At 48.5% G+C, this 26,496-nt stretch overlaps 2 protein-coding genes across 3 annotated transcripts in view; both read right to left on the bottom strand.

The window, feature by feature from the left end:
- Positions 1 to 15,618, bottom strand: part of LOC308137585 (ephrin type-B receptor 1-B-like) — a gene marked incomplete at both ends in the record, with an annotated part of 51,725 nt that extends 36,107 nt beyond the window's left edge. The window contains 2 exon segments of the mRNA XM_080506337.1: positions 7,865 to 7,974; positions 14,195 to 15,618. Coding sequence (XP_080362463.1) covers positions 7,865 to 7,974; positions 14,195 to 15,618 — 1,534 coding nt within the window.
- Positions 15,619 to 18,117: 2,499 nt separating this feature from the next.
- Positions 18,118 to 26,496, bottom strand: part of gpc1a (glypican 1a) — a 24,192-nt gene continuing 15,813 nt past the window's right edge. The window contains exons 3-10 of one of the 2 annotated variants that reach the window (XM_080506881.1): positions 26,485 to 26,496; positions 25,267 to 25,440; positions 24,111 to 24,276; positions 22,410 to 22,540; positions 21,579 to 21,716; positions 21,295 to 21,425; positions 19,769 to 19,944; positions 18,118 to 18,368 (exon numbers count right to left, since the gene is read on the bottom strand). The exon at positions 26,485 to 26,496 is cut by the window's right edge and continues 224 nt beyond it. In XM_080506881.1, the coding sequence (XP_080363007.1) occupies positions 18,184 to 18,368; positions 19,769 to 19,944; positions 21,295 to 21,425; positions 21,579 to 21,716; positions 22,410 to 22,540; positions 24,111 to 24,276; positions 25,267 to 25,440; positions 26,485 to 26,496 (1,113 nt within the window). In that variant the 3' untranslated portion in view covers positions 18,118 to 18,183. The remainder of the gene's footprint in view (positions 18,369 to 19,768; positions 19,945 to 21,294; positions 21,426 to 21,578; positions 21,717 to 22,409; positions 22,541 to 24,110; positions 24,277 to 25,266; positions 25,441 to 26,484) is intronic. The other variant, XM_080506880.1, reaches the window with a different exon arrangement.

Below are 26,496 nucleotides of genomic sequence, written 5' to 3'. Positions count from 1 at the left end.
AGCCTAGTTTTAAATAGAGCTACACTCGGTAGAGCGTAGTTTTAACTAGAGCTACACTCGGTAGAGCCTAGTTTTAAATAGAGCTACACTCGGTAGAGCCTAGTTTTAACTAGAGCTACACTCAGTAGAGTGTAGTTTTAACTAGAGCTACACTTGGTAGAGCGTAGTTTTAACTAGAGCAACACTCAGTAGACCGTAGTTTTAACTAGAGCTACACTCGGTAGAGCGTAGTTTTAACTAGAGCTACAATCCGTAGAGCGTAGTTTTAACTAGAGCTACAATCGGTAGAGTATAGTTTTAACTAGAGCTACACTCGGTAGAGCGTAGTTATAACTAGAGCTACAATCGGTAGAGCGTAAGTACTCGGAGGTTTCCTAAAGGAGTTAGGAAAGGTGCTAGGAGGCTTCCTGAAGGAGTTAGGAAAGGTGCTAGGAGGCTTCCTGAAGGAGTTAAGGAAAGGTGCTAGGAGGCTTCCTGAAGGAGTTAAGGAAAGGTGCTAGGCGGCTTCCTGGAGGAGTTAAGGAAAGGTGCCTAGGAGGCTTCCTGAAGGAGTTAAGGAAAGGTGCTAGGAGGCTTCCTGGAGGAGTTAAGGAAAGGTGCTAGGAGGCTTCCTAGAGGAATTAAGGAAAGGTGCTAGGAGGCTTCCTGGAGGAGTTAAGGAAAGGTGCTAGGAGGCTTCCTGAAGGAGTTAAGGAAAGGTGCTAGGCGGCTTCCTGAAGGAGTTAAGGAAAGGTGCTAGGAGGCTTCCTGGAGGAGTTAAGGAAAGGTGCTAGGAGGCTTCCTGGAGGAGTGGAAAGGTGCTAGGAGGCTTCCTGGAGGATTTAAGAGTCAACTACAATTTTTTCAAGCAAAATCACAGGATGAAAAGTTATAAAACTATGAATCTGATTCATATCAAAGTGAAATAATTGAAGTTTGGCCTTTTGGACGAGAAGCTGTGACGCATCACTGGATGAACGACGACGAGCATCTCTCCCGTCGAGCTTTTCACTAAAACTGGAAAGAACCTGGCTCAACAATGAAAACTGAATTTACCAGTGAGGGTTTCTGGTGCCGGACTGACTTCACTGCTCAACGCTGAGGAAATTAAAAAAAAACAGATTAAAACACTTGATGAGGCAGTTTTTTTGTTTTGTTGTTTTGTTTTCATTTCCCAGCACCACCTTTTCAAGGTCCTCGGCCCTTAATGCCCCAACGGGCCCCAGCAGCAGAGCATCTGCCCCCTCATTGGCCCCCCCCAGCAGCAGAGCATCTGCCCCCGGCAGGCTGGCCGGATAAATAACGGCCCATTATGTTCCGTCATATGCTGAAGCGCCCAGCGGAAATAAATAAAACCCCCCCTCTGCGTCGCCGGAGCCTGAGAGGAATACTTCTCCGTGCGACGGAGCCGCGGTGTCGTCGGAAAACGATTAAAACGACGTTAATCAGCCCGGCCGACGGGTTTTCCGTCGTGGCGGCCGAGACGAGAGCGGCTCTTCGTCTGGAGAGAACGTCGGCCGTTAAAAACCCCTCGGTGACGGAGGTTCACCGGAGCCACGGCGCCCTGATTTAAAAGGAGGAACGTCGACTTTAAACAAATTAAATAAAAGCGCGGCGCCTCGGAGACGAGCTCAACTCGCCACGTTTGGTTATGTTTGTTACGTCGGGAGCCGAGGAGATATTGTTCTCACATATCCAGTTTCCCTGAAACGGTCTCTAACTCAGTTCTTTAAATTTATTAGGAAACAAATTAATCAAACCTGGAACTTCCTGTCAGAGAGAACATGAGACGTTCTGACTGGGAGGATTCAGGCTGCTGATTGGCTGCAGGAGCTGTCAGTCATGGTGATAGCATAGCGGTAGCATGGTGGTAGCATGGTGATAGCATAGTGATAGCATGGTGGTAGCATAGTGACAGCATGGTGATAGCATAGCGGTAGCATAGTGAAAGCATGGCGATAGCAAAGCGATAGCATGGTGGCAGCATAGTGACAGCAAAGCGATAGCATAGTGGTAGCATAGTGATAGCATGGTGATAGCAAAGCGATAGCATAGTGGTAGCATAGTGACAGCATGGTGATAGCATAGCAAAAGCATAATGATAGCATGGTGATAGCATAATGATAGCATAGCAATAGTGTGGTGATAGCAAAGCGATAGCATAGCGATAACATGGTGGTAGCATAGTGATAGCATGGTGATAGCATAGCAAAAGCATAATGATAGCATGGTGATAGCATAGCGATAGCATAATGATAGCATAGCAACACACAGACACACACAGCTCACACAGACACAGCAATCTGCTGTGTCTGTGTGAGCTGGACTGGCTCCGCCCCCACACACGCCCATCTATGGGAAGAGGAGGAGGTACTTCCTCTCGTGGCGCCATGTGCCAGAGCAGAGCTGCCTGATTGTGCGAGGAGTCAAAGGGGGGGAGGAGCCTACCTTGATTGTGATTGGCTGAACCCCCGAGGACACTATATAGGGTTTGATTTCTGATTGGCTGCTTGGAGCAACACACTTTTTGAGAGAGAGAGAGAGAGAGAGAGAGAGAGAGAGAGAGAGAGAGAGAGAGAGAGAGAGAGAGAGAGAGAGCGAGAGACACTGCCTTCTCTTCTGGGCGTCGTTCCAGGTGTGGAGACGATTCGTTCTACTGGAGAACCTTTAGGAAGTGGATTTAACATAATGAGCTTTTTAAAGAGAAACTTTTGTCCCTCAGCTTCACTCACTTTGTTCGACACAAACAGTCTTTTTTTTAAACATGATAGAAAAAAACAAACTGTAATGATCAGTTGAATCCTCCAGGAAATATCAGACGTCCCCTAAAACGACGCCAAAAGGTCTTTTTCCTGTCGTTCATTCAACGAGTCACTGACTAGTTTGCAGCCACAGAGTGAAGATGTTGGTTATGTAATGATGTGAAAACCTGTGTGTGTGTGTGTGTGTGTGTGTGTGTGTGTGTGTGTGTGTGTGTGTGTGTGTGTGTGTGTGTGTGTGTGTGTGTGTGTGTGTGGTCTGCATAAAGGTGTGATCTGTGTCCCCAGGAGATCATCCATTCATTAATAAACACACACACACACACACACACACACACACACACACACACACACACACACACACACACACACACACACACACACACACACACACACACACACACACACACACACACACACACACACACACACACAGAACAGGGTCACAGATTAGAGCCCGTGGCGTTCACACCAGCGTCCACCATGTTTGACCTTCAGCATTCGCACCAGGCGCCAGATGAGCCTCGGAAGCAGCTGAACCAGGAAGTCGAACGCCGCGTGACGACGATCCTCTGCTGCCAGAAGCCAGACGAGTCCCGGACGAGCCCCGGACGAGTCACATACGAGTCCCAGACGAGTCCCGGATGAAGAGTCCCAGACGAGCCCCGGACGAAGAGTCCCAGACGAGCCCCGGACGAAGAGTCCCAGACGAGCCCCGGACGAGCCCCGGACGAGTCACATACGAGTCCCAGACGAGCCACAGACGAAGAGTCCCAGACGAGCCCCAGACGAGCCCCGGACTAACCCCGGACGAGTCACATACGAGTCCCAGACGAGCCCCGGACGAAGAGTCCCAGACGAGCCCCGGACGAAGAGTCCCAGACGAGCCCCGGACGAAGAGTCCCAGACGAGTCCCAGACGCGCCCCGGATGAGCCCCAGACGAGCCCCAGACGAGCCCCGGACGAACCCCGGACGAGTCACATACGAGCCACAGACGAAGAGTCCCAGACGAGCCCCAGACGAGCCCCGGACGAACCCCGGACGAGTCACATACGAGTCCCAGACGAGCCACAGACGAGCCCCAGATGAGCCCCGGACGAACCCCGGACGAGTCACATACGAGCCCCAGACGAGCCCCGGACGAAGAGTCCCAGACGAGCCCCGGACGAAGAGTCCCAGATGAGTCCCAGACGCGCCCCGGACGAACCCCGGACGAGTCACATACGAGTCCCAGACGAGCCACAGACGAGCCCCAGATGAGCCCCGGACGAACCCCGGACGAGTCACATACGAGTCCCAGACGAGCCCCAGACGAGCCCCGGACGAAGAGTCCCAGACGAGTCCCAGACGAGCCCCGGATGAGCCCCAGACGAGCCCCGGACGAAGAGTCCCAGACGAGCCCCGGACGAAGAGTCCCAGACGAGTCCCAGACGAGCCCCGGATGAGCCCCAGACGAGCCCCAGACGAGTCACAGACGTGCCCCGGACGAGCCCCAGACGAGCCCCGGATGAGTCCCAGACGAGCTCCACTGCCGCTCCCGTCGCTTGTTTACTTGGATACATGGAGCAGCGACGGCCCGACGAGATCCGCTGGGTCAGGGTTTACGTTGACTTTCAAAATAACGGAGTCAAATGCTGGAGAAACCGCACGCCGTTTCAGACTCACTGAGTCGGTGAAAATCCTCCCCCGGGGGGGGGGATTAAGGGGGGGGGTGAAGGTCAGCGAACAACAACAACCTTCCCAGGCCACACGGAGGAAAGCTGAGAGCAGAGCAACACACCTGTTGGTCTGGTTTCCTGCACCGCCGCGTTTTCCTCACCTCCGAGGAGAAGCGGGGACTTTGTTTGTGACGCTAGGTGGACTAGCGAGCGAGCTACCAACATTTTTGTGGATGTTCTACGTTTAGCTCCAGCGGGAGACCTCTCCAAGATGGCGGCGCTGTAGGGCACGCCACAGGCGGCGCCGCGCGGCGTCGAGGGGTTTTTATATCTATGAGAGATAGCATAGCGATAGCATCACGATGGCACTCTGATAGCATAGCGGTAGCATAGCAGTAGTATAGCAATACCATACTGATAGCATAGCGATAGCATAGCAGTAGTATAGCAATAGCATTCTGATAGCATAGTGATAGCATAGCAGTAGTACAGCAATAGCATAGTGATAGCATAGTAGTAGTATAGAAATAGCATACTGATAGCATAGCAGTTGTACAGTAATAGCATACTGATAGTATAGTGATAGCATAGCAGTAGTATAGTAATAGCATAGCAGTTGTACAGTAATAGCATACTGATAGCATAGTGATAGCATAGCAGTAGTATAGTAATAGCATACTGATAGCATAGCAATAGTATAGTAATAGCATACTGATACCATAACAGTTGTACAGTAATAGCATACTGATAGCATAGCAGTAGTATAGCAATAGCATACTGATAGCATAGCAGTTGTACAGAAATAGCATACTGATAGCATAGCGATAGCATAGCAGTAGTATAGCAATAGCAGTTCTTTGCTCACTGAAAATCAAACTAAAGCGATGTTGTACTAACATCCGGCCGCAGAGCAGCGCCCCCCGGAGGTTTAAAATGAAACACAGGCTCATTTATAAAATCACATGGTCGTGTTAGCGGTTAGCAGCTAGCAGCTAAATCTAGCAGAGGGGGTTCATGATTTCTAGCCTCCTGAGTTGACGACAATCGGAGCCTCCCGTTTGGCCGGTGGCGCCCCCCTGTGGGCGACTCTGGTTTGAACAAAGAGCCCAAAGGAAGAAAGAAAAGAGTCACAGACTTTTTCACGTAGAAAAGTCACGTCAGAATTCAGCCGTTCTGCCGAGTCGACGATTCAGGTAACAAATGTGGTTTTTACTGAGGCGCCCCCTATCGGCCGGGCAGGTGAACTACAGTGTCCTCTGTGATGTTTCATGGGGACGTGTGGACAGGAAACTTTCTCACACACACACACACACACACACACACACACACACACACACACACACACACACACACACACACACACACACACACACACACACACAGAGGTGTGATTACAAGCTATTTCACTGTAGCTGCAGAATCCATGAGAAAACTTTAGAGAGGGATGGAGGGATGGAGGGATGGAGGGATGGAGGGACGGAGGGACAGAGGGACGGATGGATGGAGGGATGGAGGGGCAGCAGGAGAAACGAAAGATGAGGAGAAACAAAAAGGAGCAGCAGTAACTGAAACATCCAATAAAAACATGAGGAGGAAACGGAGGACAAGCAGCAACACTTCATGTCATTGTAGGGAGGAGGAGGAGGAGGAGCAGGAAGAGGAGGAGGAGAGAAGAGGAGCAGGAGGAGGAGAGAAGAGGAACAGGAGAAGAAGCAGGAGCAGGAGAGAAGCAGGAGGAGGAGGAGGACAGAATAGGAGCAGGAGAAGAAGCAGGAGGAGGAGGAGGACAGAAGAGGAGCAGGAGAAGAAGCAGGAGGAGAAGCAGGAGGAGGAGGAGGAGGAGAAGGAGAGAAGAGGAGCAGGAGGAGAAGCAGGAGGAGAAGCAGGAGGAGAGAAGAGGAGCAGGAGGAGAAGCAGGAGGAGGAGCAGGAGAGAAGAGGAGCAGGAGGAGAAGCAGGAGCAGGAGAGAAGAGGAGCAGGAGGAGGAGAGAAGAGGAGCAGGAGAAGAAGCAGGAGGAGGAGCGGGAGGAGAAGCAGGAGGAGGAGGAGGACAGAAGAGGAGCAGGAGAAGAAGCAGGAGGAGAAGCAGGAGGAGGAGGAGGAGGAGAAGGAGAGAAGAGGAGCAGGAGGAGAAGCAGGAGGAGAAGCAGGAGGAGAGAAGAGGAGCAGGAGGAGAAGCAGGAGGAGGAGCAGGAGAGAAGAGGAGCAGGAGGAGAAGCAGGAGCAGGAGAGAAGAGGAGCAGGAGCAGGAGGAGGAGAGAAGAGGAGCAGGAGAAGAAGCAGGAGGAGGAGCGGGAGGAGAAGCAGGAGGAGGAGGACAGAAGAGGAGCAGGAGGAGGAGGAGGAGGCGAAGGAGAGAAGAGGAGCAGGAGGAGAAGCAGGAGGAGAAGCAGGAGGAGAGAAGAGGAGCAGGAGGAGAAGCAGGAGGAGAGAAGAGGAGCAGGAGGAGAAGCAGGAGGAGAGAAGAGGAGCAGGAGGAGGAGGAGGAGGAGCAGCTGGTGTCAACAGTCCACATGTCCTCCTCATCCAGAGTCTCCTGGAGGTTTTAACACCAACAACATTTCAGAGACGTGACGCAGCAGCGGAGCAGCCAGAGCCTCCACCCTCTGGACCTCCACCCTCTGGACCTCCACCCTCTGGGCCTCCACCCTCTGGACCTCCACCCTGTGGACCTCCACCCTCTGGACCTTCCTGCACCAGCCTCTCCACCCCCCAGAGAAGACCTCCAGCTTCTCCTCAGCGCCTCCACCCACATTCGTCTTTACACCAACTTCTCCAGGAGGAACAAGAAGCTGAACGAAGCTTCAACCGCATTTCTGCACCGGAATGAACCGCGAGCCCCGCACCTCCTGCACCTCCTGCACCTCCTGCACCTCCTGCACCTCCTGCACCTCCTACACCTCCTGCACCTCCTGCAGCTCCTGCACCTCCTGCACCTCCAGCATCCCTACACCTCCTGCACCTCCTGCACCTCCAGCATCCCTACACCTCCTGCACCTCCTGCACCTCCTGCACCTCCAGCATCCCTACACCTCCTGCATCCCTACACCTCCTGCACCTCCTGCATCCCGACAACTCCTGCATCCCTACACCTCCTGCACCTCCAGCATCCTTACACCTCCTGCACCTCCTACACCTCCTGCACCACCTGCACCTCCAGCACCTCCCGCACTTCCAGCACCTCCCGCACCTACTACACCTCCTGCACCTCCTACACATTCCTACACCTCCTACACCTCCTGCACCTCCAGCACGTATTACACCTCCAGCACCTCCCGCACCTCCTACACCTCCTACACCTCCAGCACCTCCCGCACCTCCTACACCTCCTACACCTCCTGCACCTCCCGCACCTCCTGCACCTCCTACACATTCCTACACCCCCTGCACCTCCAGCACGTATTGCACCTCCTGCACCTCCCACACCTCCCGCACCTCCCCGCACCTCCCGCACAACGCGCACCTACCTTCCACTGCGCACACGGAGGAGACCAGGGCGGCCAGCAGCGCGGCCCAGCGGGTGGCCGCGGCCCCCCTCCCGTCCCTCCCGTCGCTCCCGTCGCTCCCCGTCATCCTCCTCCAGACGCAGACGATATGAAGCCACACGGTCACGCAGTAATTCCTCCGAGCGGCCGCCACATCTCCGAGCCGGCTCGTCTGCGGGATCGACTGCTGCTGGATCCCCCGCTGCGCGCCCCCCCCCCCCCCTCCCCCCTCCTCCTACACGCTCCTCACCCTCCAATCAGGAGGCAGGACGGCGCCTCGTGAACCAATCACACGGCGCTTTCCACCTGAGCCGAGCTCCCCGCTCTCCAGCCGCACAGCGACACCCAGCGGCCGCGACGCGGCACCGCGACCCGACACCCTTCTTTGTACAAGTACAAGTACAAGTACAAGCGCATGTACGAGTACAAGTACAAATACAAGTAAAAGGGAAAAGAGGCAGAAGTTAAAACAGTTGTTGCTCCACGCAGGAAGCAATAGAGATGAGATGAAATCACATATTCATCATTGTTATGAAAAATATTAGATTCATTTAAATTAATTCAACGGGTAAAAATTAAACACATGCAAGATTAACTAACTAACTAACTAACTAACTAACTAACTAACTAACTAACTAACTAACTAATAAATAACTCACTGTGAGAGTATGTGAGATTCTTATTTACTTGCTTTAATGTATTTCCTGTATTTATTTGTAGGTTTAATGTGTTTCACGTACTTGTAGTAAAGTATGTGTTTCTAGTACTTGTAGTGAAGTATAAATGTGTTTCTAGTACTTGTAGTGAAGTATGTGTTTCTAGTACTCATAGTGAAGTATAAATGTGTTTCTAGTTCTTGTAGTGAAGTATAAATGTGTTTCTAGTACTTGTAGCAAAGTATGTGTTTCTAGTACTCGTAGTGAAGTATAAATGTGTTTCTAGTACTTGTAGCAAAGTATGTGTTTCTAGTACTCGTAGTGAAGTATAAATGTGTTTCTAGTACTTGTAGTGAAGTTTTAATGTGTTTCTAGTACTTGTAGTGAAGTATAAATGTGTTTCTAGTACTTTTAGTGAAGTTTTAATGTGTTTCTAGTACTTGAAGTGAAGTATAAATGTGTTTCTAGTACTTTTAGTGAAGTTTATATGTGTTTCTCGTACTTAGTGAAGTATGTGTTTCTAGTACTCGTAGTGAAGTTTAAATGTGTTTCTAGTACTTTTAGTGAAGTATAAATGTGTTTCAAGTACTGGTAGTGAAGTATAAATGTTTCTAGTACTTGTAGTGAAGTATAAATGTGTTTCTAGTACTCGTAGTGAAGTTTAAATGTGTTTCTAGTACTTTTAGTGAAGTATAAATGTGTTTCAAGTACTGGTAGTGAAGTATAAATGTTTATAGTACTTGTAGTGAAGTATAAATGTGTTTCTAGTACTCGTAGTGAAGTATAAATGTTTCTAGTACTCGTGGTGAAGTTTAAATGTGTTTCTAGTACTCGTAGTGAAGTATAAATGTGTTTCTAGTACTCGTAGTGAAGTATAAATGTTTCTAGTACTCGTGGTGAAGTTTAAATGTGTTTCTAGTACTCGTAGTGAACTATATATGTGTTTCTAGTACTCGTAGTGAAGTATAAATGTTTCTAGTACTCGTGGTGAAGTTTAAATGTGTTTCTAGTACTCTTAGTGAACTATATATGTGTTTCTAGTACTTGTAGTGAAGTATAAATGTGTTTCTAGCACTCATAGTGAAGTGTAAATGTTTCTAGTACTCCTAGTGCAGTATAAATGTGTTTCTAGTACTTGTTAGTTAGTAGAGCGTGATGAGGAGGATCATCAGTCCACAGTGTGGAAAACGTCCACGTTTCCACCATTACTGCTTTATTCCTGACGGAGTCTCTAGAATCCAAAGTGTCTTTATTGAAGTGGTTTCCCAAAACGAGTCGGCCACTCAACAGAAATCCACCTGCGTCTGACCTGTCAACTCTTTTCCTATAGAAAGAAATGAGCCAGTAGATTTTCCCCGAGTGAGAAACACACCTTGGTCTCCGTCAGAGGAGAGTCTCCGGAGTGAAAAACACAAAGATCCAGCTTGAGTCAATAATGGAAAAGCAGGAGAGACGGAGCCAGTTCGGACCGAGGTGACGTTGTGCGACTTTTATTCAACAGGAACAAAACAACAGCTTCACTGCTCTGAGGACGTGACCTACTGCGCTTAAGACTTAAATGCTATTTCTACTTTTTAATTATTTAAGTTCAAACACGTGGCCGTCAGATACGGGAGCGTATTGCAATCACATGAAAAAATATACATTGACTCTGTTTTTCTGAACTCATGAGATACTGTTTTCTGAAAGAAAATGAAAAAAATTGGCTTTGTTTTTTTAGCTCATAATTCTGAGATAATTAAGTCATTAATTCAGAAAAAGTCATGCTTTTTCTTCTATTGTTCTGTTTGCTTTGTCTGATTTCTTTTCTGTTTGTTTCTTGTTTTTTTAATTAATCAGTTTTCATGAAATATATCGAAAGAAAACACAACAAAAAACATATTTTGGGATTGTGTTTTCCTACTTAGCTTATCTTCTGTTTTGGATTATTGGTTTGAGAATCAGAATCAGAATCATCAGGAGGAGGTAGAGCCTTCGTTCCACGCTCACATCCAGGAGAGTTGAAGACAAAACGGCAGCCTTGGCGACTGGGTGTCTGGGAGTCCGAAATGTAGATTAGGATTGTTTTCGTTCAGGCGCTTCAGCTTTATCTGTCGACCTCGAGGGTCTCTGGTCTCCAACGCTGCTCCAATTGTGGCAAGATTTTAGCTTCCCAACCGAGTTTGAATATCCTCCAAGATCGATCCAATTCCGCGTAAACGTTCAAGAGTCGTGACCTGCGTACTCTTGAGTTCGTTTATCACACGGGTCTGAGCGTTCAGAGTTCGGCACAGTCCTTCGGTGACGATAGGCAGCCTTCCCAATGCGGCTGCTTGCGTCTTCTCAACTTTGCGGTAGATCAGAAAGCCGCCAGCCCCAATCAGCAGCATACTTGCTATCATGAATCTCAATATGTAGAGGTCCTCCACATCCTCCATGGAAAGAATGGCCAAACACAGGGACCTCCAGGAACCCCAGGAATCCAGCATGTATCCGGCTGCAAACGTCCCATCGGGACATGCAGGCTCTCCTTTGCCCGATCGTCGTGTCGTGAAAATTTGGTCGATCGCATTGGGAGACCAGTTGACCAATTCCATGGTTCCGGTTAAATTCGGATGTGGGAGTGAAGAGAGGCTCTTGTTAGATCAGACAAGAGACGGTACAGGACGGGAGCAGCAAGCAGGGAAGACGAGGGAGGAGAGAAGACAGAAGCGTCGCTGAGAGCCGGAAGAGAGAGTCCTAGTGAAAATCCTAGTTTTAAGTCCCAGTGAAATGTAACACCCTACTATGTAAAAAACCATAGTTGGGGTACTACTTGTAAGGTTCCTCCGACTCTGCCCCACCACTGTTGTCGCATAACAAAGTTATTTGAATTTTGAATATCCAGCCGACGAAATCGGGGAAATCCTTCTTCGTGGGCCATTGTGGGCGGAGCCTATTCGTGACATCACAAGTTGTGCAGATCTCCATCTGTTGTGTTTATATTGGCTTGTTTCCCTCTTAAATATCCAAGTTTTTACAGTGTTTTGAAGTTGTAGTCGGCGTTTTGTGAGCCTTGATGAAAGATTGAGCCTGGAAGAGACCGAGAGAGGAGAAAAGGAGCACGGGCGGCGCACGGAACCTGAAAGGAACCTGTTGTAAGTATTTTCCCGACGATAAGCCGCAACTTTTTTTCAATACTTTAAACCCTGCGGCTTGCTGCCATACCATGATGAAGTACCTCCCGCCGTACCATGGTGAAGTACCTCCCACCGAACCATGGTGAAGTAACCCCCGCCGGACCATGGTGAAGTAACTCCCGCTGTACCATGGTGAAGTAACTCGCGCCGTACTTTGGTGAAGTACCTCCAACCATTACTGCCACGGTGAAGTACCTCCAACCGTTACTGCCACGGTGAAGTACCTCCAACCGTTACTGCCACGGTGAAGTACCTCCAACCGTTACTGCCACAGTGAAGTACCTCCAACCGTTACTGCCACGGTGAAGTACCTCTAACCGTTACTGCCACGGTGAAGTACCTCCAACCGTTACTGCCACGGTGAAGTACCTCCAACCGTTACTGCCACGGTGAAGTACCTCCAACCGTTACTGCCACAGTGAAGTACCTCCAACCGTCACTGCCACGGTGAAGTACCTCCAACCGTTACTGCCATGGTGAAGTACCTCCCGCCGTACCATGGTGAAGTACCTCTTGCTGTACCGTGGTGAAGTAACCCCCGCCGTACCATGGTGAAGTAACTCCCGCCGTACCATGGTGAAGTAACTCGCGCCGTACTTTGGTGAAGTACCTCCAACCATTACTGCCATGGTGAAGTACCTCCAACCGTTACTGCCATGGTGAAGTACCTCTTGCTGTACCGTGGTGAAGCAACTCCCGCCGTACCATGGTGAAGTAACTCCCGCCGTACCATGGTGAAGTACCTCCTGCTGTACCGTGGTGAAGTAACTCGCGCCGTACCTTGGTGAAGTACCTCCAACCGTTACTGCCACGGTGAAGTACCTCCAACCGTTACTGCCATGGTGAAGTACCTCCCGCCGTACCATGGTGAAGTACCTCTTGCTGTACCGGGGTGAAATAACTCCCGCCGTACCATGGTGAAGTAACTCCCGCCGTGCCATGGTGAAGTAACTCGCGCCGTACTTTGGTGAAGTACCTCCAACCATTACTGCCACGGTGAAGTACCTCCAACCGTTGCTGCCATGGTGAAGTACCTCCCGCCGTACCATGGTGAAGTAACTCCCGCCGTACCATGGTGAAGTAACTCCCGCTGTACCATGGTGAAGTAACTCCCGCCGTACCATGGTGAAGTAACTCCCGCTGTACCATGGTGAAGTAACTCGCGCCGTACTTTGGTGAAGTACCTCCAACCGTTACTGCCACAGTGAAGTACCTCCAACTGTTGACTGCCACAGTGAAGTACCTCCAACCGTTACTGCCACAGTGAAGTTCCTCCAACCGTTACTGCCACAGTGAAGTACCTCCAACTGTTGACTGCCACAGTGAAGTACCTCCAACCGTTACTGCCACAGTGAAGTTCCTCCAACCGTTACTGCCACGGTGAAGTACCTCCAACCGTTACTGCCACAGTGAAGTACCTCCAACTGTTGACTGCCACAGTGAAGTACCTCCAACCGTTACTGCCACAGTGAAGTACCTCCAACTGTTGACTGCCACAGTGAAGTACCTCCAACTGTTACTGCCACAGTGAAGTTCCTCCAACCGCTACTGCCACGGTGAAGTACCTCCAACCGTTACTGCCACAGTGAAGTACCTCCAACCGTTACTGCCACAGTGAAGTACCTCCAACTGTTACTGCCACAGTGAAGTACCTCCAACCGTTACTGCCACGGTGAAGTACCTCCAACCGTTACTGCCACGGTGAAGTACCTCCAACCGTTACTGCCACAGTGAAGTACCTCCAACTGTTGACTGCCACAGTGAAGTACCTCCAACCGTTACTGCCACGGTGAAGTACCTCCAACCGTTACTGCCACGGTGAAGTACCTCCAACCGTTACTGCCACGGTGAAGTACCTCCAACCGTTACTGCCACAGTGAAGTACCTCCAACTGTTGACTGCCACAGTGAAGTACCTCCAACCGTTACTGCCACAGTGAAGTACCTCCAACCGTTACTGCCACGGTGAAGTACCTCCAACCGTTACTGCCACGGTGAAGTACCTCCAACCGTTACTGCCACGGTGAAGTACCTCCAACCGTTACTGCCACAGTGAAGTACCTCCAACTGTTGACTGCCACAGTGAAGTACCTCCAACCGTTACTGCCACAGTGAAGTACCTCCAACCGTTACTGCCACGGTGAAGTACCTCCAACCGTTACTGCCACGGTGAAGTACCTCCAACCGTTACTGCCACGGTGAAGTACCTCCAACCGTTACTGCCACAGTGAAGTACCTCCAACTGTTGACTGCCACAGTGAAGTACCTCCAACCGTTACTGCCACAGTGAAGTACCTCCAACCGTTACTGCCACGGTGAAGTACCTCCAACCGTTACTGCCACGGTGAAGTACCTCCAACCGTTACTGCCACGGTGAAGTACCTCCAACCGTTACTGCCACAGTGAAGTACCTCCAACTGTTGACTGCCACAGTGAAGTACCTCCCGCCGGACTCATGGTACCTCCTTCTCTCTCTTCCTCCTTCACTCCCTCTCCAGCCTCTCTCTCTCCCTGTCCTGCATCATTAGAGTCTCCTCCATGCGTTTCTCCATTCTCTGCTTGAACTCCCTCACTTCTCTATCGTGCATCTTCTTCAACTCCTCCTGCTCCTTCTCTCCCTTCCTTGCTTTCCTCCTCACCATCTCTTTCTCCATCCTATGCTTCTTCTTCATCTCCTTCCATCTTTTCTCCATTGTCTCGTTGAACTCCCTCCTCTCTCTATCGTGCATCTCCTCCAACTCCTGCAACCTCTCTCTCCTCCTCCTCTCCTCCTCCTCCTCCATCACTCTCCTCTTCATCGCCTCCCTCTCCTGCCTGATCTGCTGCTCCAGTCTCGCCTGCATGATCCTCAACTCATTTTCCTGGAGCTTTGCAGCCTCTTTTCTGACTTGGTCCTCGGCCTTTTTCATCTTGGCCTTCTGTTTGTCAGTCATGCGGGCGAGCAGCTCCAGTTTCCTGATCTGGTCCAGAAGGTTCTGGATCTCTACGTTGGCCTCGTTAATGTCGTTCATCCATCGCATCTTCACGCGCTCCTCCTTCGCTCTGTACCGCTTCAGCAGCTTCTCTTTCTCGCGATGCATCTCCTGCATGGCGTTCTCTCTCCACGCCGTCTTCGCCTTCTCCCTCTTCATCATCTCGTCCTTCTCCCACTTCTCCTGCCTCTGCCTCACCTCCCTCTCCAGGTTCCTCTCCATCTCCTGCTTATCCTGCTGGTGCGTCTGCGTCAGATCTCGGATCTCTGCAGTCAGCTTGTCTCTCTTCCGACGGGAAGTTTCCAGGGCTCGCTTGAACCAAGCCGCTTCCTCTCTCAGTCTGTGGATCTCTTCTTCACTCGTGCGTCTCATGTTGGAAGCCTCCAGCCTCTGACTGGCCTGCTCCTCGACGGCCTCGCCGGTGTTCTCGGCGTCCTGGAGGGCCTGTTCCAGGGTGACGCCCTCCAACCACGGGGCAGCTTCCTCTTCGGCCGCCTCCTTCGGCGTCTTCACGTCAGCGCCGGGACTCACCGCGGCGCTCTTTTCCTCCAGCTGCCACCTCAGGTGGACGCACTCGTCCTCTTTGCAGCTCAGAGCGCTCCTGAGACGGTCCACGTGCGAGTTGAGCTGCTGGGCGTAGACGGAACTGATGGCGAGTTGCCTTCTGAGCTCGCGTATCTTCAGCTCTCGCATGATGTCTTCCAAATGGAAGTCAGCTTTTGCTCCTTCATCCTTGAGTCGACCTTCAAAGGCCTGAACCCGGTGGCTCAATTCCTCATTTTCTGTCAGCAGTCTCTTGTTGTCTTCCTCCAAACTGTAGAAGCGCCGATAGACCTCCACATATCCTGCAATCTCTTCTTGGGACAAGCCGTCACACTGATCCAGAGCATATTGCAGTTTAAGAATTGTCTCGGGAGAAATACTTCTTGGTACTTCATGTGTGCTCTCCATGTCTTATGTGAAATACTGTGACTGTACAACAACTCCAGCCACTGGTTCTAGTTAGTCTCTACTAGAACTCAACACTTTTTTCCAATAGTCTCGTTTCCTTTAGGAAGCTATTAAAATGCCTTTGCTTTGCTCTTGCTACTCACTCTGGTACAGCCTTCAAGACTTCAAAGGCCTGTTGTGCATTTCCAGTCTTTCAACTCTGCTCTCCATTAGATCAAAGCTTTGATGTTATGACATCAGAGCTTTCAAAGCGGATGATGTCATGGTGGCGGTTACCATGGAAACTGAAGCCAGTCTTTTTGTCCTCTGTATTTTAACATAGAATGGAATCAGTTGTGTGCGTGGTAAACTTGGCTTAAAGTATCCTGATTAAAGCCCGTCCAGTATTTCTTTCTCTCAAAAAGTTTTTTTGTTTTTTTTGTACTATAATACTGTTGGGTAGTTTAACGGTTTCTTCACAGTTATTTAATTGATCCCCGATCATAGTCCCCCCCCCCCCCCCCCTGGACACACCATAAAAACAACACACCACAGAACACTGATGCTGCCCATCATCTTTATGTTGCTTCATTTTTTTCTTCTTTACAGTATTGAGCTTCTCAGAAAGTCACATTTTAATGTGATCAACATTTTCTTTTTATGCTCCCGAATCACCAACAATCAAATCAAAGTGTCCATGGCAACGATCCCGCCGCTACAATCAGAGTTCGATGGAAGAAATGTGTGATTGAATACACCGAGTAACCAAAAACCCAGAGGACGACCCGTTCGCACCACATCCAACACCAGCGCTTCCACAAAACCTTCTTCACTGTGGGGGGGGGGGGGGGGTCCGTTTGTTCTCTGCACTCGTGTCTGTGTGGCTTCATTACAAAATCAAGCAACAGCGCCCTCCTGTGGCCCGGTAGACTCACTCAGTGTGTGGAAACACTCTGCCTGATCTCAATGAAACTCACATTTTGTATTTTTTTATGGATGACTTAAACCCAGTGAACTCAGACATTACTAATATTGTGAATCTTTTGGAGGAATATCACATCCACTGTTCCAAACGGAGAAATAAGAAACCATCATTTTTCTTGTTTCATTAACGAATTGAAATGGTTTTTTTCAGCATTGCAGAAATTGAAGGAGTGGAAAATGGCAAGAAAATATTCATCACCAGATATCCAAATTCTTATTGTTTTAAGATGTTTTTCTTTTGTAGATATTGACTAGGTTTATGGGTGCTCCTTTTTCTTTTTCCTCAGAAGCTCTGATTCTGATTTAAACGACCGTTTCATTACTGAAGATGATTGTTGACGCCCCCCCCCCCCCCGGCATGTTCCTCAAGAATGTTCTTTGTTTATTTCTGAGTTTGCGTTTCCTCTATAAGAGTTTGTGATTGTATTGTTTGTTTTTTCATAATAAAAGTAAAAAAAAAGTGGAAACACTCCTTTAACGGGTTGATTGCTGTCACGTGAAGCGTTGTCATGGAAACGGGGTCTCAGATCGGCCCAATGCACCCCGACCCCCCCCCCCCCCCACGGTGCAGAAAGCCGTGAACCAGGAGTCCCACATTACCGTTATAGTGCAGCGTCACAAAAGGCATGCTGGGTAAAAACAAATGGCCGCCAGGTTCATGAGGAGTCGGCAGATATTCTGTATGTACAAAAAAAACCAACAAAAAAAACTTGTTTTTCACACTTTCTTCTAACATGGAGGATAAAAGCTGGTGCAGGTGATTCCAGGTGTGCTGAGTGTTAGCTTAGCTTAGCTTAGCTTAGCTTAGGTTTGACCTGCTGCTTCTCAGCCGCTGGCTTTTGTTGCTGTTGTGACGTGAAAGACGTGCGTCTCTGTCTTCATCGACGAAGCAAACTGTGCTTTTGGGTTTGAAGTTTTTGAAGTTTTGTTTTCGTAGTCGTGGTGACGAGACCGAGACGCGTGAGACTCGACGACAGGAAGTGGTTGCTTGCCGTCGTGGGCTGGTCAGGAGCAGCGAGACAAAAAACCAAAAAGAAAACGTTTCACTGCAAACGAATCCTTCAGCGAAACGAATTTCCTGGCCGTACATTCAGCTCCGCGGGGTGGGGGGGGGGGGGGGGGGGGTCCTGACGCTAGTGTACACACACACACACACACACACACACACACACACACACACATCCACATAACGTTCATTAAGGTACACAACCTCCACTGACGGTAGGAAATTAAACCAAAGGGTTGTTGAGCTCCACGTGGGGGCAACAAGCGGTTCTTTTATTTTTTCTTCCTCCGCCTCCACTTCCTTCTTCCTCCGCCTCCACTTCCTTCTTCCTCCGCCTCCACTTCCTGAAGATGTCCGACGGTCCCTCGGAGCCACTTCAACATCAACTACATCACACTCGAACTAAGACGTATGCAAACTGAGCAAAATCAAGAGTTCAGTCCGTTTTTAGTTCCAATTAATGAAACAAAAAAGTCCCTTGGTTCCTCGGAAATGTCTCTTTTTTTTCTTTTCTTTTCTTCTTCTTCTTCTTCTTTTTTTTTTTTTTTTGGCAAAGTTGCATCCCTCCGTCCCCCAGCGGCGGCGGCGGCGCTGGATCATCGCTGCAGCAGCCAGACGGAGGCCGGCAGCAGGAGCAGCAGGGGGCCTCGCCGGCCGGGCGGGGCTCCGGCCGCCCCCCGGACCCGGTTGTTGTCCGGCGGGTAGGCGTACAGTCCCGGGCGGCTTCGGGGACACTGGCCGCCGACGCACATCCCGCTCCCCGAGCCACTCGCGTCGTCACCTTGAAGGCAAGAAGTTAAAAAAAAGGTGTTAAATGGTCCGAGCGCCGGCTCCGCGGGGAGAAAACAGGTTAAAATCCCTCCTGTGGCCGTGAAGCTGCGGGTTATTGCGCAATCTGGACCCGGCGGTCACAAAGCTGGGTTATTTTAACCAGCGGTTAAACCCTAACCACCGTTAGCTAGCATCGCCGTCAAAGTGAACAGTGAGAATCCCCCGTAGAGAAAATAATAATAAATGCGTTTAAATTCAGTTTCAACTGAGGTCCGACACCCAGAATCACGTTTTCACCCGGAGACCAGGGGTTCTGGAGACGCTGACGTAGAGTCCTCGTGAAATGGAAATTCGACCTCCAAAACACTCTGGCTGTCGTTTCTATGGACATTTTTTATGCTAACAGGCCGAAGGGTAAAATGTTAAAACGCGTCAATCTGCGAGAAAATAGCCGATAAACGGCGCTATTTCCTCTGCTGGGCGGAGCTTCTGACAATAACAGAGTGACATCACGAGTTGTGCACACGCCCAAGTTGTGTTTACATTATGGAGGATCAGAGTTTTGACCACGAAGAGGCTGAATTTAACCATATTTCATCATCATGGTCATTTCAAACCCAGTGATTGATGAAGAAGACACAGAAGGTGGTTCTGCCATCGGTGACCCCGTCTGGAACATGTTTGAGGAAGCAGAAGACGCTTCGTCCTCCATTCGTCCTCGTCTCCTCGCCTCAGCAGCCGCCACTTTTCACCTTTGAGGCTTTGAGGCTCCTGACTTTTGGCAGAACGACCGGCTTCCTGGATACAAAACGCTGAAGCACTTTTCTGACTGTGGAATCACCGAAGATGAGTCCAGGTGTTACTTGATCGTCTACTAGCCGCCCAAGCTAGCGGCTCCCGTGCTCCTTTCCTGCTCTCTCGGTCTCTTCCAGGCTCAATCTTTCGTCAAGGCTCATAAAACGGCAACTATAACTTCAAAACTCTGTAAAAACTTGAATATTTAAGAGGGAAACAAGCCAATATAAACACAACAGATCGAGATCTGCACAACTCGTGACGTCACACATAGGCTCCGCCCACAATGGCCCACGAAGAACAAGGATTCCCCCGACTTCCTTGGCTGGAGATTGAAAATTCCAATAACCACTGTTATGCGACAACAGTGGTGGGGCAGAGTCGGAGGAACCTTATCAGTAGAACCCAACTATCGTTTTTTGCAACGTAGTGTTTTACATTTCACTAGGACTTTAATGTTTACAATCATTCCTGAGGACGGTTGTCGATGTTTGCCGGGTCCAAAACATCACCTACAGATTCTAACTAGCAGTGAGTTAATATGTCCGCCAGGGGGAAACACAATTGAACACAGTTTCTCGGCGATTCCTCTGAAATGCTCGGTAGACGACGTACTGGCGTCCTGGAAGTCCACGTCGTTCCCGTCCAGGGCGCTTCTCAGCCTGTTGCTCATGATTTTCAGCTGCATGATCTGCTGGCGGATCGTCATGTCCGGCTTGGTGATGTCCAGCTCCACCTCCGGGTTGTTGATCTGATTGGCCAAGCCGTCGCCCATCACCTCTGGAAGGTACCTGGGCGGGACAGGCGAGGAGATTACATGTCGGAGGAGGCCGGCGAGCCCAGCGGCAGTAATTCCACGTCGCGGTATTTGTGCGTGTGAGTATTAAGTGCAGCACGTCATCGGCTGGTCTGGTCACACGGGGCACCGTTTTCTGCTAAATCAATTAACAATATTCTTTGGTTTCAATAAGTTTGTGATTTGTCGCCACAATACAATTTCTATAGTGACCAGGTTCCAGCAACACACCGCCTCAGGGAGTTACATAAAACCAGTGGTGGACCGTCAGGGTTTTCAAGGCCTTCAAGGCCTTCAAGGCTTCTCTGCAGGCCTGAGAAAAATATCTGAATTACAGACCGATATTGATTATATTTTAAATAATTCTAAACGTTCTATCCACTTCTTCTCACAGCTTCTTCCATATTAAAGCTTTTAACCAATCACATTTCAGCATCACCTGTTGCTGGGTAAAGAAACCTGCCTGAGGCCTTCACGTTCAGTTCTGCAGGCGTCTGCAGTGTAAAACTAGCGTGGTCACGCTGCTGCTTCAACCAATCACATTCTGATATCGCAGACTCAGAGCCTTCTATAAGGCCTCGCGTGACGTCAGCGTATTCCAGCCCTCCGATTGGCCGGTCAGAGAGGTCACCCTCCAGCGCTAGCTAGCTGCATCTGTAGCGCGCTGCACCAACAAAAATGTAGTTGTGTTTATTCAATAGCGGTTTTTATCCACCGACAATGACTAAAGGAGAAGATAAAGACGTTTGGTTGCAGATTTATTGTCAAAACAAATTGTGAAGACAGACTTTTCTTGGAGGTCATTGAACGCAACGCAGCTCTTCACTAGCTCACTACAAACTCCACGGCAGGAGTCAGCTAGTCAAAGATACTTCCTGCTGTGGTTTCCACCGTCTCCGAGCGAGTGACGCTTCCTGAACCAGACGGAGGTGAAGAGGGACGGAGGGATGGAGGGATGGAGGGACGGAGGGATGGAGGGATGAGCAGTAAACCAGAATCTCAATCGAACTTCAATAACAGGCCGATTCCGAGAAGCCCCGACATTAAAATTCACTTTGAAGTGGTGCAATAATGACGACGGCCTGAATAATTCAACATTAATGATCCCTGACGACCTTCTTTCTCCATATTTTAGTTAATTATAGGTTGGTTGGGGGGGGGGGGGGGGGGGGGGGTGGAGGAGGAGGGGGCGGAGCTACAGTGCAAAAGTCTATTTATCTGTGTTCACGAGAAAGTAGAATAAACCAAGAGTCCAGTCCTGAACAGAGTCCACCAGAGGGCGCCAGATGCATGCAGCTCCAGCCTCGGGGGAGGTTGAAGGTTCAATTCCCCCCACCCCACCCACCTCGCCGTCGTCATTCCGTTCCAGCATTGGTCTGCACTGTTGCCTCCGGCCGACAGTTTGCTGCAGAGAGCGACGGGCAGCTGGACCCAGTACTGACCGACCTCCCTCAGCTTGCTGGACTGCTCCGACACCTGACACACACACACACACACACACACACACACACACACACACACACACACACACACACACACACACACACACACACACACACACACACACACACTTTAACACACTTTAACACACTTTCATGTGACAAAACGGCGACGGGGTCAGAAACTGGCCTGCATCTCCAGCCGCAGGCCGGCGGTCGGAGACGGTTGGTAGTCCGACGCCGTCAAAGAACCACTTTTCCTCCTCGGCTCGTGTGGCGGCGGACTTCCTGTTCCTGGTTCACCTGGAGCCCCGCAGGTCTGGTACACCTGAACACAACACATGTTCAGTAACCGACACACCTGAACACAACACGCTGTCAGTCAGACACACCTGAACACAACACGCCTTCAGTAACTGACACACCTGAACACAACACGCCTTCAGTAACCGACACACCTGAACACAACACGCCGTCAGTAACTGACACACCTGAACACAACACGCCTGAACACAACACGCCTTCAGTAACCGACACACCTGAACACAACACGCCGTCAGTAACTGACACACCAGAACACAACACGCCTTCAGTAACTGACACACCTGAACACAACACGCCTTCAGTCACTGACACACCTGAACACAACACGCCGTCAGTAACTGACACACCTGAACACAACATGCCTTCAGTAACTGACACACCTGAACACAACACGCCTTCAGTCACTGACACACCTGAACACAACACACTCAGTAACTGACACACCTGAACACAACACACCTTACAGTCCATCCATCCATCCATCCATCCATCCATCCATCCATCCATCCATCCCTCCATCCCTCCAGGGCCGTGACGGTTTCCAGGATCCAGATAGTAAAACGTTCCACGTTGATGAATCAGAATCATGAGACGACGTTGAAGAAACGTGACGACGGCGTTCAGCCTCACCAGGACATGAAGACGAACCGGCCAGGTGAGGAGGAGGACGAGGACGAGGACGAGGACGGGGACAAACCTTAGCTGTGAAGGTGTCCATGTTGTCCTGCAGGTGGCGTACGGCCTGGTAGATCCGGGCCGGGATGGAGGACAGGACCACGTCCAGACTGGGCTCCGTGCTGAAACTGGACGCCACCTGGATCATCGTGTCTGAGCACAGGAAGGAGAAGAGGCTCAGGCCCCGCCCACAACCCGACGTAGTATTCACGCCGGGCCTCGTAGGGGGCGCCGTGACACACCAAAAACCAACGCGATGACATCATCGTTCAGTGCGTCCAGTTGGTCCAGAGGGCGTGAATACGCCGCCGTGGGCGTACGCCTTCTAGAAGGCGCCGAGTCGCCAACTCAAAATCTGATTGGGTGAAGCGTTGCTATGAAGGCGTCGGGCAGATTTCTTTGCCCGGCGACAGATGGCGGTGAAATATTTTAAATATTATTTTATTGGTCAAACGTGAAACTCGCCACCAGGAAGTCATTTATATATGTATATTTTTGATAAGGCCAAACATCACAGGTTGGTGGAGACCATAAATAGATGTATTTAGACTAGATAGAACGTGATGGAATAAATGTATCTGTGTTTATTCCTCATATTTTGAATAATATCCTTCTACAATCATGATCATACCTGATTATATTTATTATACAATTTTTTAAAGTAATTTATTAACACCTTTTCATCAGATATTCCAACTTTTTTTTCATTGGAAGGAGTTTAACAGTTTACAAGAAGAAAATTCAGCATAATGCAGAGAAAGAAAACTTATTTTTTACCACAAATCCCTTCTTCCGTCCCTCCCTTATAATAATAAGATAATCCATTTAAATACAATTGTTCTAACAGCTTTAAATAAATGTATTATCAAATAAGTGGAATCTAAAAAAAACGATGCATTTATTTAGTATTATTTTTTTTTTTATTTCATATTATTCTATAATAAATAATAATAATAAAAATATATAAATATATGCTGTATAAATAAATTAATAATAATAATATTTATAATAATCTATGTATTTATTATACAACCGTTTATTTATTTCGATAATTTTTTTTTATTATTTATTATTTAATATTCTTCTATAATAAATAATAATAATAATAATAAAAATATATAAATATAAATAATATGCTGTATAAATAAATTAATAATATTTATAATAATCTATATATTTATTATACAACTGTTTATTTATTTCTATAAAAAATTACATTATTTATTATTTAATATTATTCTATAATAAATAATAATAATAAAAACATATAAATAGAAATAATATGCTGTATAAATAAATTAATAATATTTATAATAATCTATATATTTATTATACAACTGTTTATTTATTTCTCTAAAAAATCATATTATTTATTATTTAATATTATTCTATAATAAATAATAATAATAAAAATATATTAATATAAATATGCTGTATAAATAAATAAATAATAATATTTATAATAATCTATATATTTATTATACAACTGTTTATTTATTTCTATCAAAAAACTTGATTATTTATTATTTAATATTATTCTATAATAAATAACAATAATAATAAAAACATATAAATATAAATAATATGCTGTATTAAATAAATTAATAATTGATATTTATAATATATATATATATTTATTATAAAACTTTATTTATTTCTATAAAAAAAAATTTGCATTATTATTTTTGGTTTATCATTAGGAAAGGCCCAGACGGCGTCTCACCGACGAGGTTGTTCCACTCGGGCTGCAGGTCGGCCTGGTTGGCCAGGCAGCCCTTCATCACGTTGGCGCAGTAGGCGGAGCAGGGCCGGGCGGGGGCCAGGCCCCGGCAGTGGGGGCAGTACACCAGCTTCATCAGGGCCCTGCTGCATTCAGCACTCAGAGGAACCTGGGGGGGGAGGGGGGGGGGAGATGGGGGTCGTTGATACGGAGGGCTGCCAGCAGGGGGCAGCACTGCCACAGTACGGGAGGAATAATCCTGACTGAAACAGTCAACACACATTATGAAGTGGAAAAAAAACAACCTTTTCATTCACAAATCTGACCGAGCAGCTCCTGGAAGACGTTTAAATCACCTTAAATATTACTATTGATAAAAGCCTTTTTTATATATTTGAACAAGGTGGTGCGAGAACCAACGTTAAATACAGATGTGTTTCTTTTCTGGGAGCAGGTTTACAGTGCAAATCACTGTTCTGCTTCAGAAAAACAGTAAAAAGAAAAATAATGAATGTTACAATGAACAATAATTTCTGTTACTTCTTTTTGTTTGGTTGGTTTTTTCTCATGTATTACTTCTGTTATGTTCCATATTCATTTTTTCTCCCGTATTACCACTGCTATGTTTAGTATTATTATTATTTTTTTCTTTCTCCAGTTGCTTTTTTAAAATGTGATTATATTTTTTGCATCCCTGGTGTCTGGGGTAACCGCACAGGTTTTTAAGGGAGAAGCTAAAATAAGCCTTTTGCTTCAGCCTATAAGTATATTGTGAAAACAGTGAAAAATCACAGTGTGTGAACTTGAACCATGAACTGCACTTATACTGAAACTGCAACCGAAATAAACCATTCATTCATTCATATTCATGTGTGAGTTACTAAAACTTCTTAATCTTATATCTGTTGCGTCAAACTGTAAGTTAACTGTTAACAGATATTCACAAGAAATGTACATTGGTTTGACAAAACTAGACGACTGAAGAAAAACAAATTTTTTTAATATGAGGTTGTTTTTTTTTTATTTTTTTTATTTGTAAAATTAACTCAACTTTTTCACTGTAAAACGTTTGAGCAGGAGATTTGTTGTGATGAATCCATGACACACACACACACAGACACACAGACACACACACACACACACACACACGCAGCCCTACCTGGGACACCTTGCGGACCACCTCGGCGCTGACCAGCAGCCCCTGGACGAAGGACCTGGCCGTGACGAAGGCCCGGACCACTTTGGCCCTCAGGTCCCGGGGGACGTCGCCGAACGGCCGCAGCGTCTCCTGTTGCTTAGCAACACACTCCAGGTACTCCTCGGACACGCCGACCTGCCAGACGGAGGCGACAGAGCGTCAGCGGGTCAGGGACACGACGGGATAGGAGGCGGAGTCAGGGATACGGCGGGATGGGAGGCGGAGTCAGGGACAGGAGGCGGAGTCAGGGACACGCAGGGACATGAGGCGGAGTCAGGAACACGCCGGGACATGAGGCGGAGTCAGGAACAGGAGGCGGAGTCAGGGACACGCAGGGACATGAGGCGGAGTCAGGAACACGCCGGGACATGAGGCGGAGTCAGGAACAGGAGGCGGCGTCAGGGACACGACGGGGAGTCAGGGACACGCCGGGACATGAGGCGGAGTCAGGGACAGGAGGCGGAGTCAGGGACAGGAGGCGGAGTCAGGGACACGCCGGGACATGAGGCGGAGTCAGGGACAGGAGGTGGAGTCAGGGACAGGAGGCGGCGTCAGGGACACGACGGGGAGTCAGGGACACGCCGGGACAGGAGGCGGAGTCAGGGACAGGAGGCGGAGTCAGGGACAGGAGGCGGAGTCAGGGATACAGAACATATATATATATATATATATATATATATATATAAACCACTATGTCTTAAAAAATAGGTGAGTCAGCTTTTAATTAATGAGTCTAAAGAGATAAAGAGTATTTAATCAGCTGCAGGTTTGAGGCTCCGCCTCCTCGCTGCTTCATCAAGTCGAGTTCCGAAAACAAGAATCGGACAAGATTTGTTTTTAAACTATATTTGAACTCTTTCCTATTTGTCTGCTGCTCCTCGACGTTCCGACTGCAACTGATAAAAGTTTCCTTGTTTTACGGCAACGGCCACGACGTTTTCTGACGTGATTTAACAGGTGTGGCCTCTGGGGGGCGCTGTGACTCACCATTACACTAAAAGATGCTTATTGACATTATTTCAAGTGGGATTTGTTTGGTTTTTCTCCTTGTTTACATTTACATATACTTTATACATTTTTGGGTTTTTTTTTCCCCATTCATCTGGCCCCCTGCGGTGGCCTCACCTGGGCAGGGGGCCTCACCTGGGCGGGGGGCCTCACCTGGGCGGGGGGCCTCACCTGGGTGGGGGG

This window comes from Blennius ocellaris (assembly GCF_963422515.1).
Source record: "Blennius ocellaris genome assembly, chromosome: 12".
Lineage (NCBI taxonomy): Eukaryota > Metazoa > Chordata > Actinopteri > Blenniiformes > Blenniidae > Blennius > Blennius ocellaris.
Note: the sequence above shows the minus strand (reverse complement) of the source record. Positions and strands in the feature narration are given on the sequence as shown.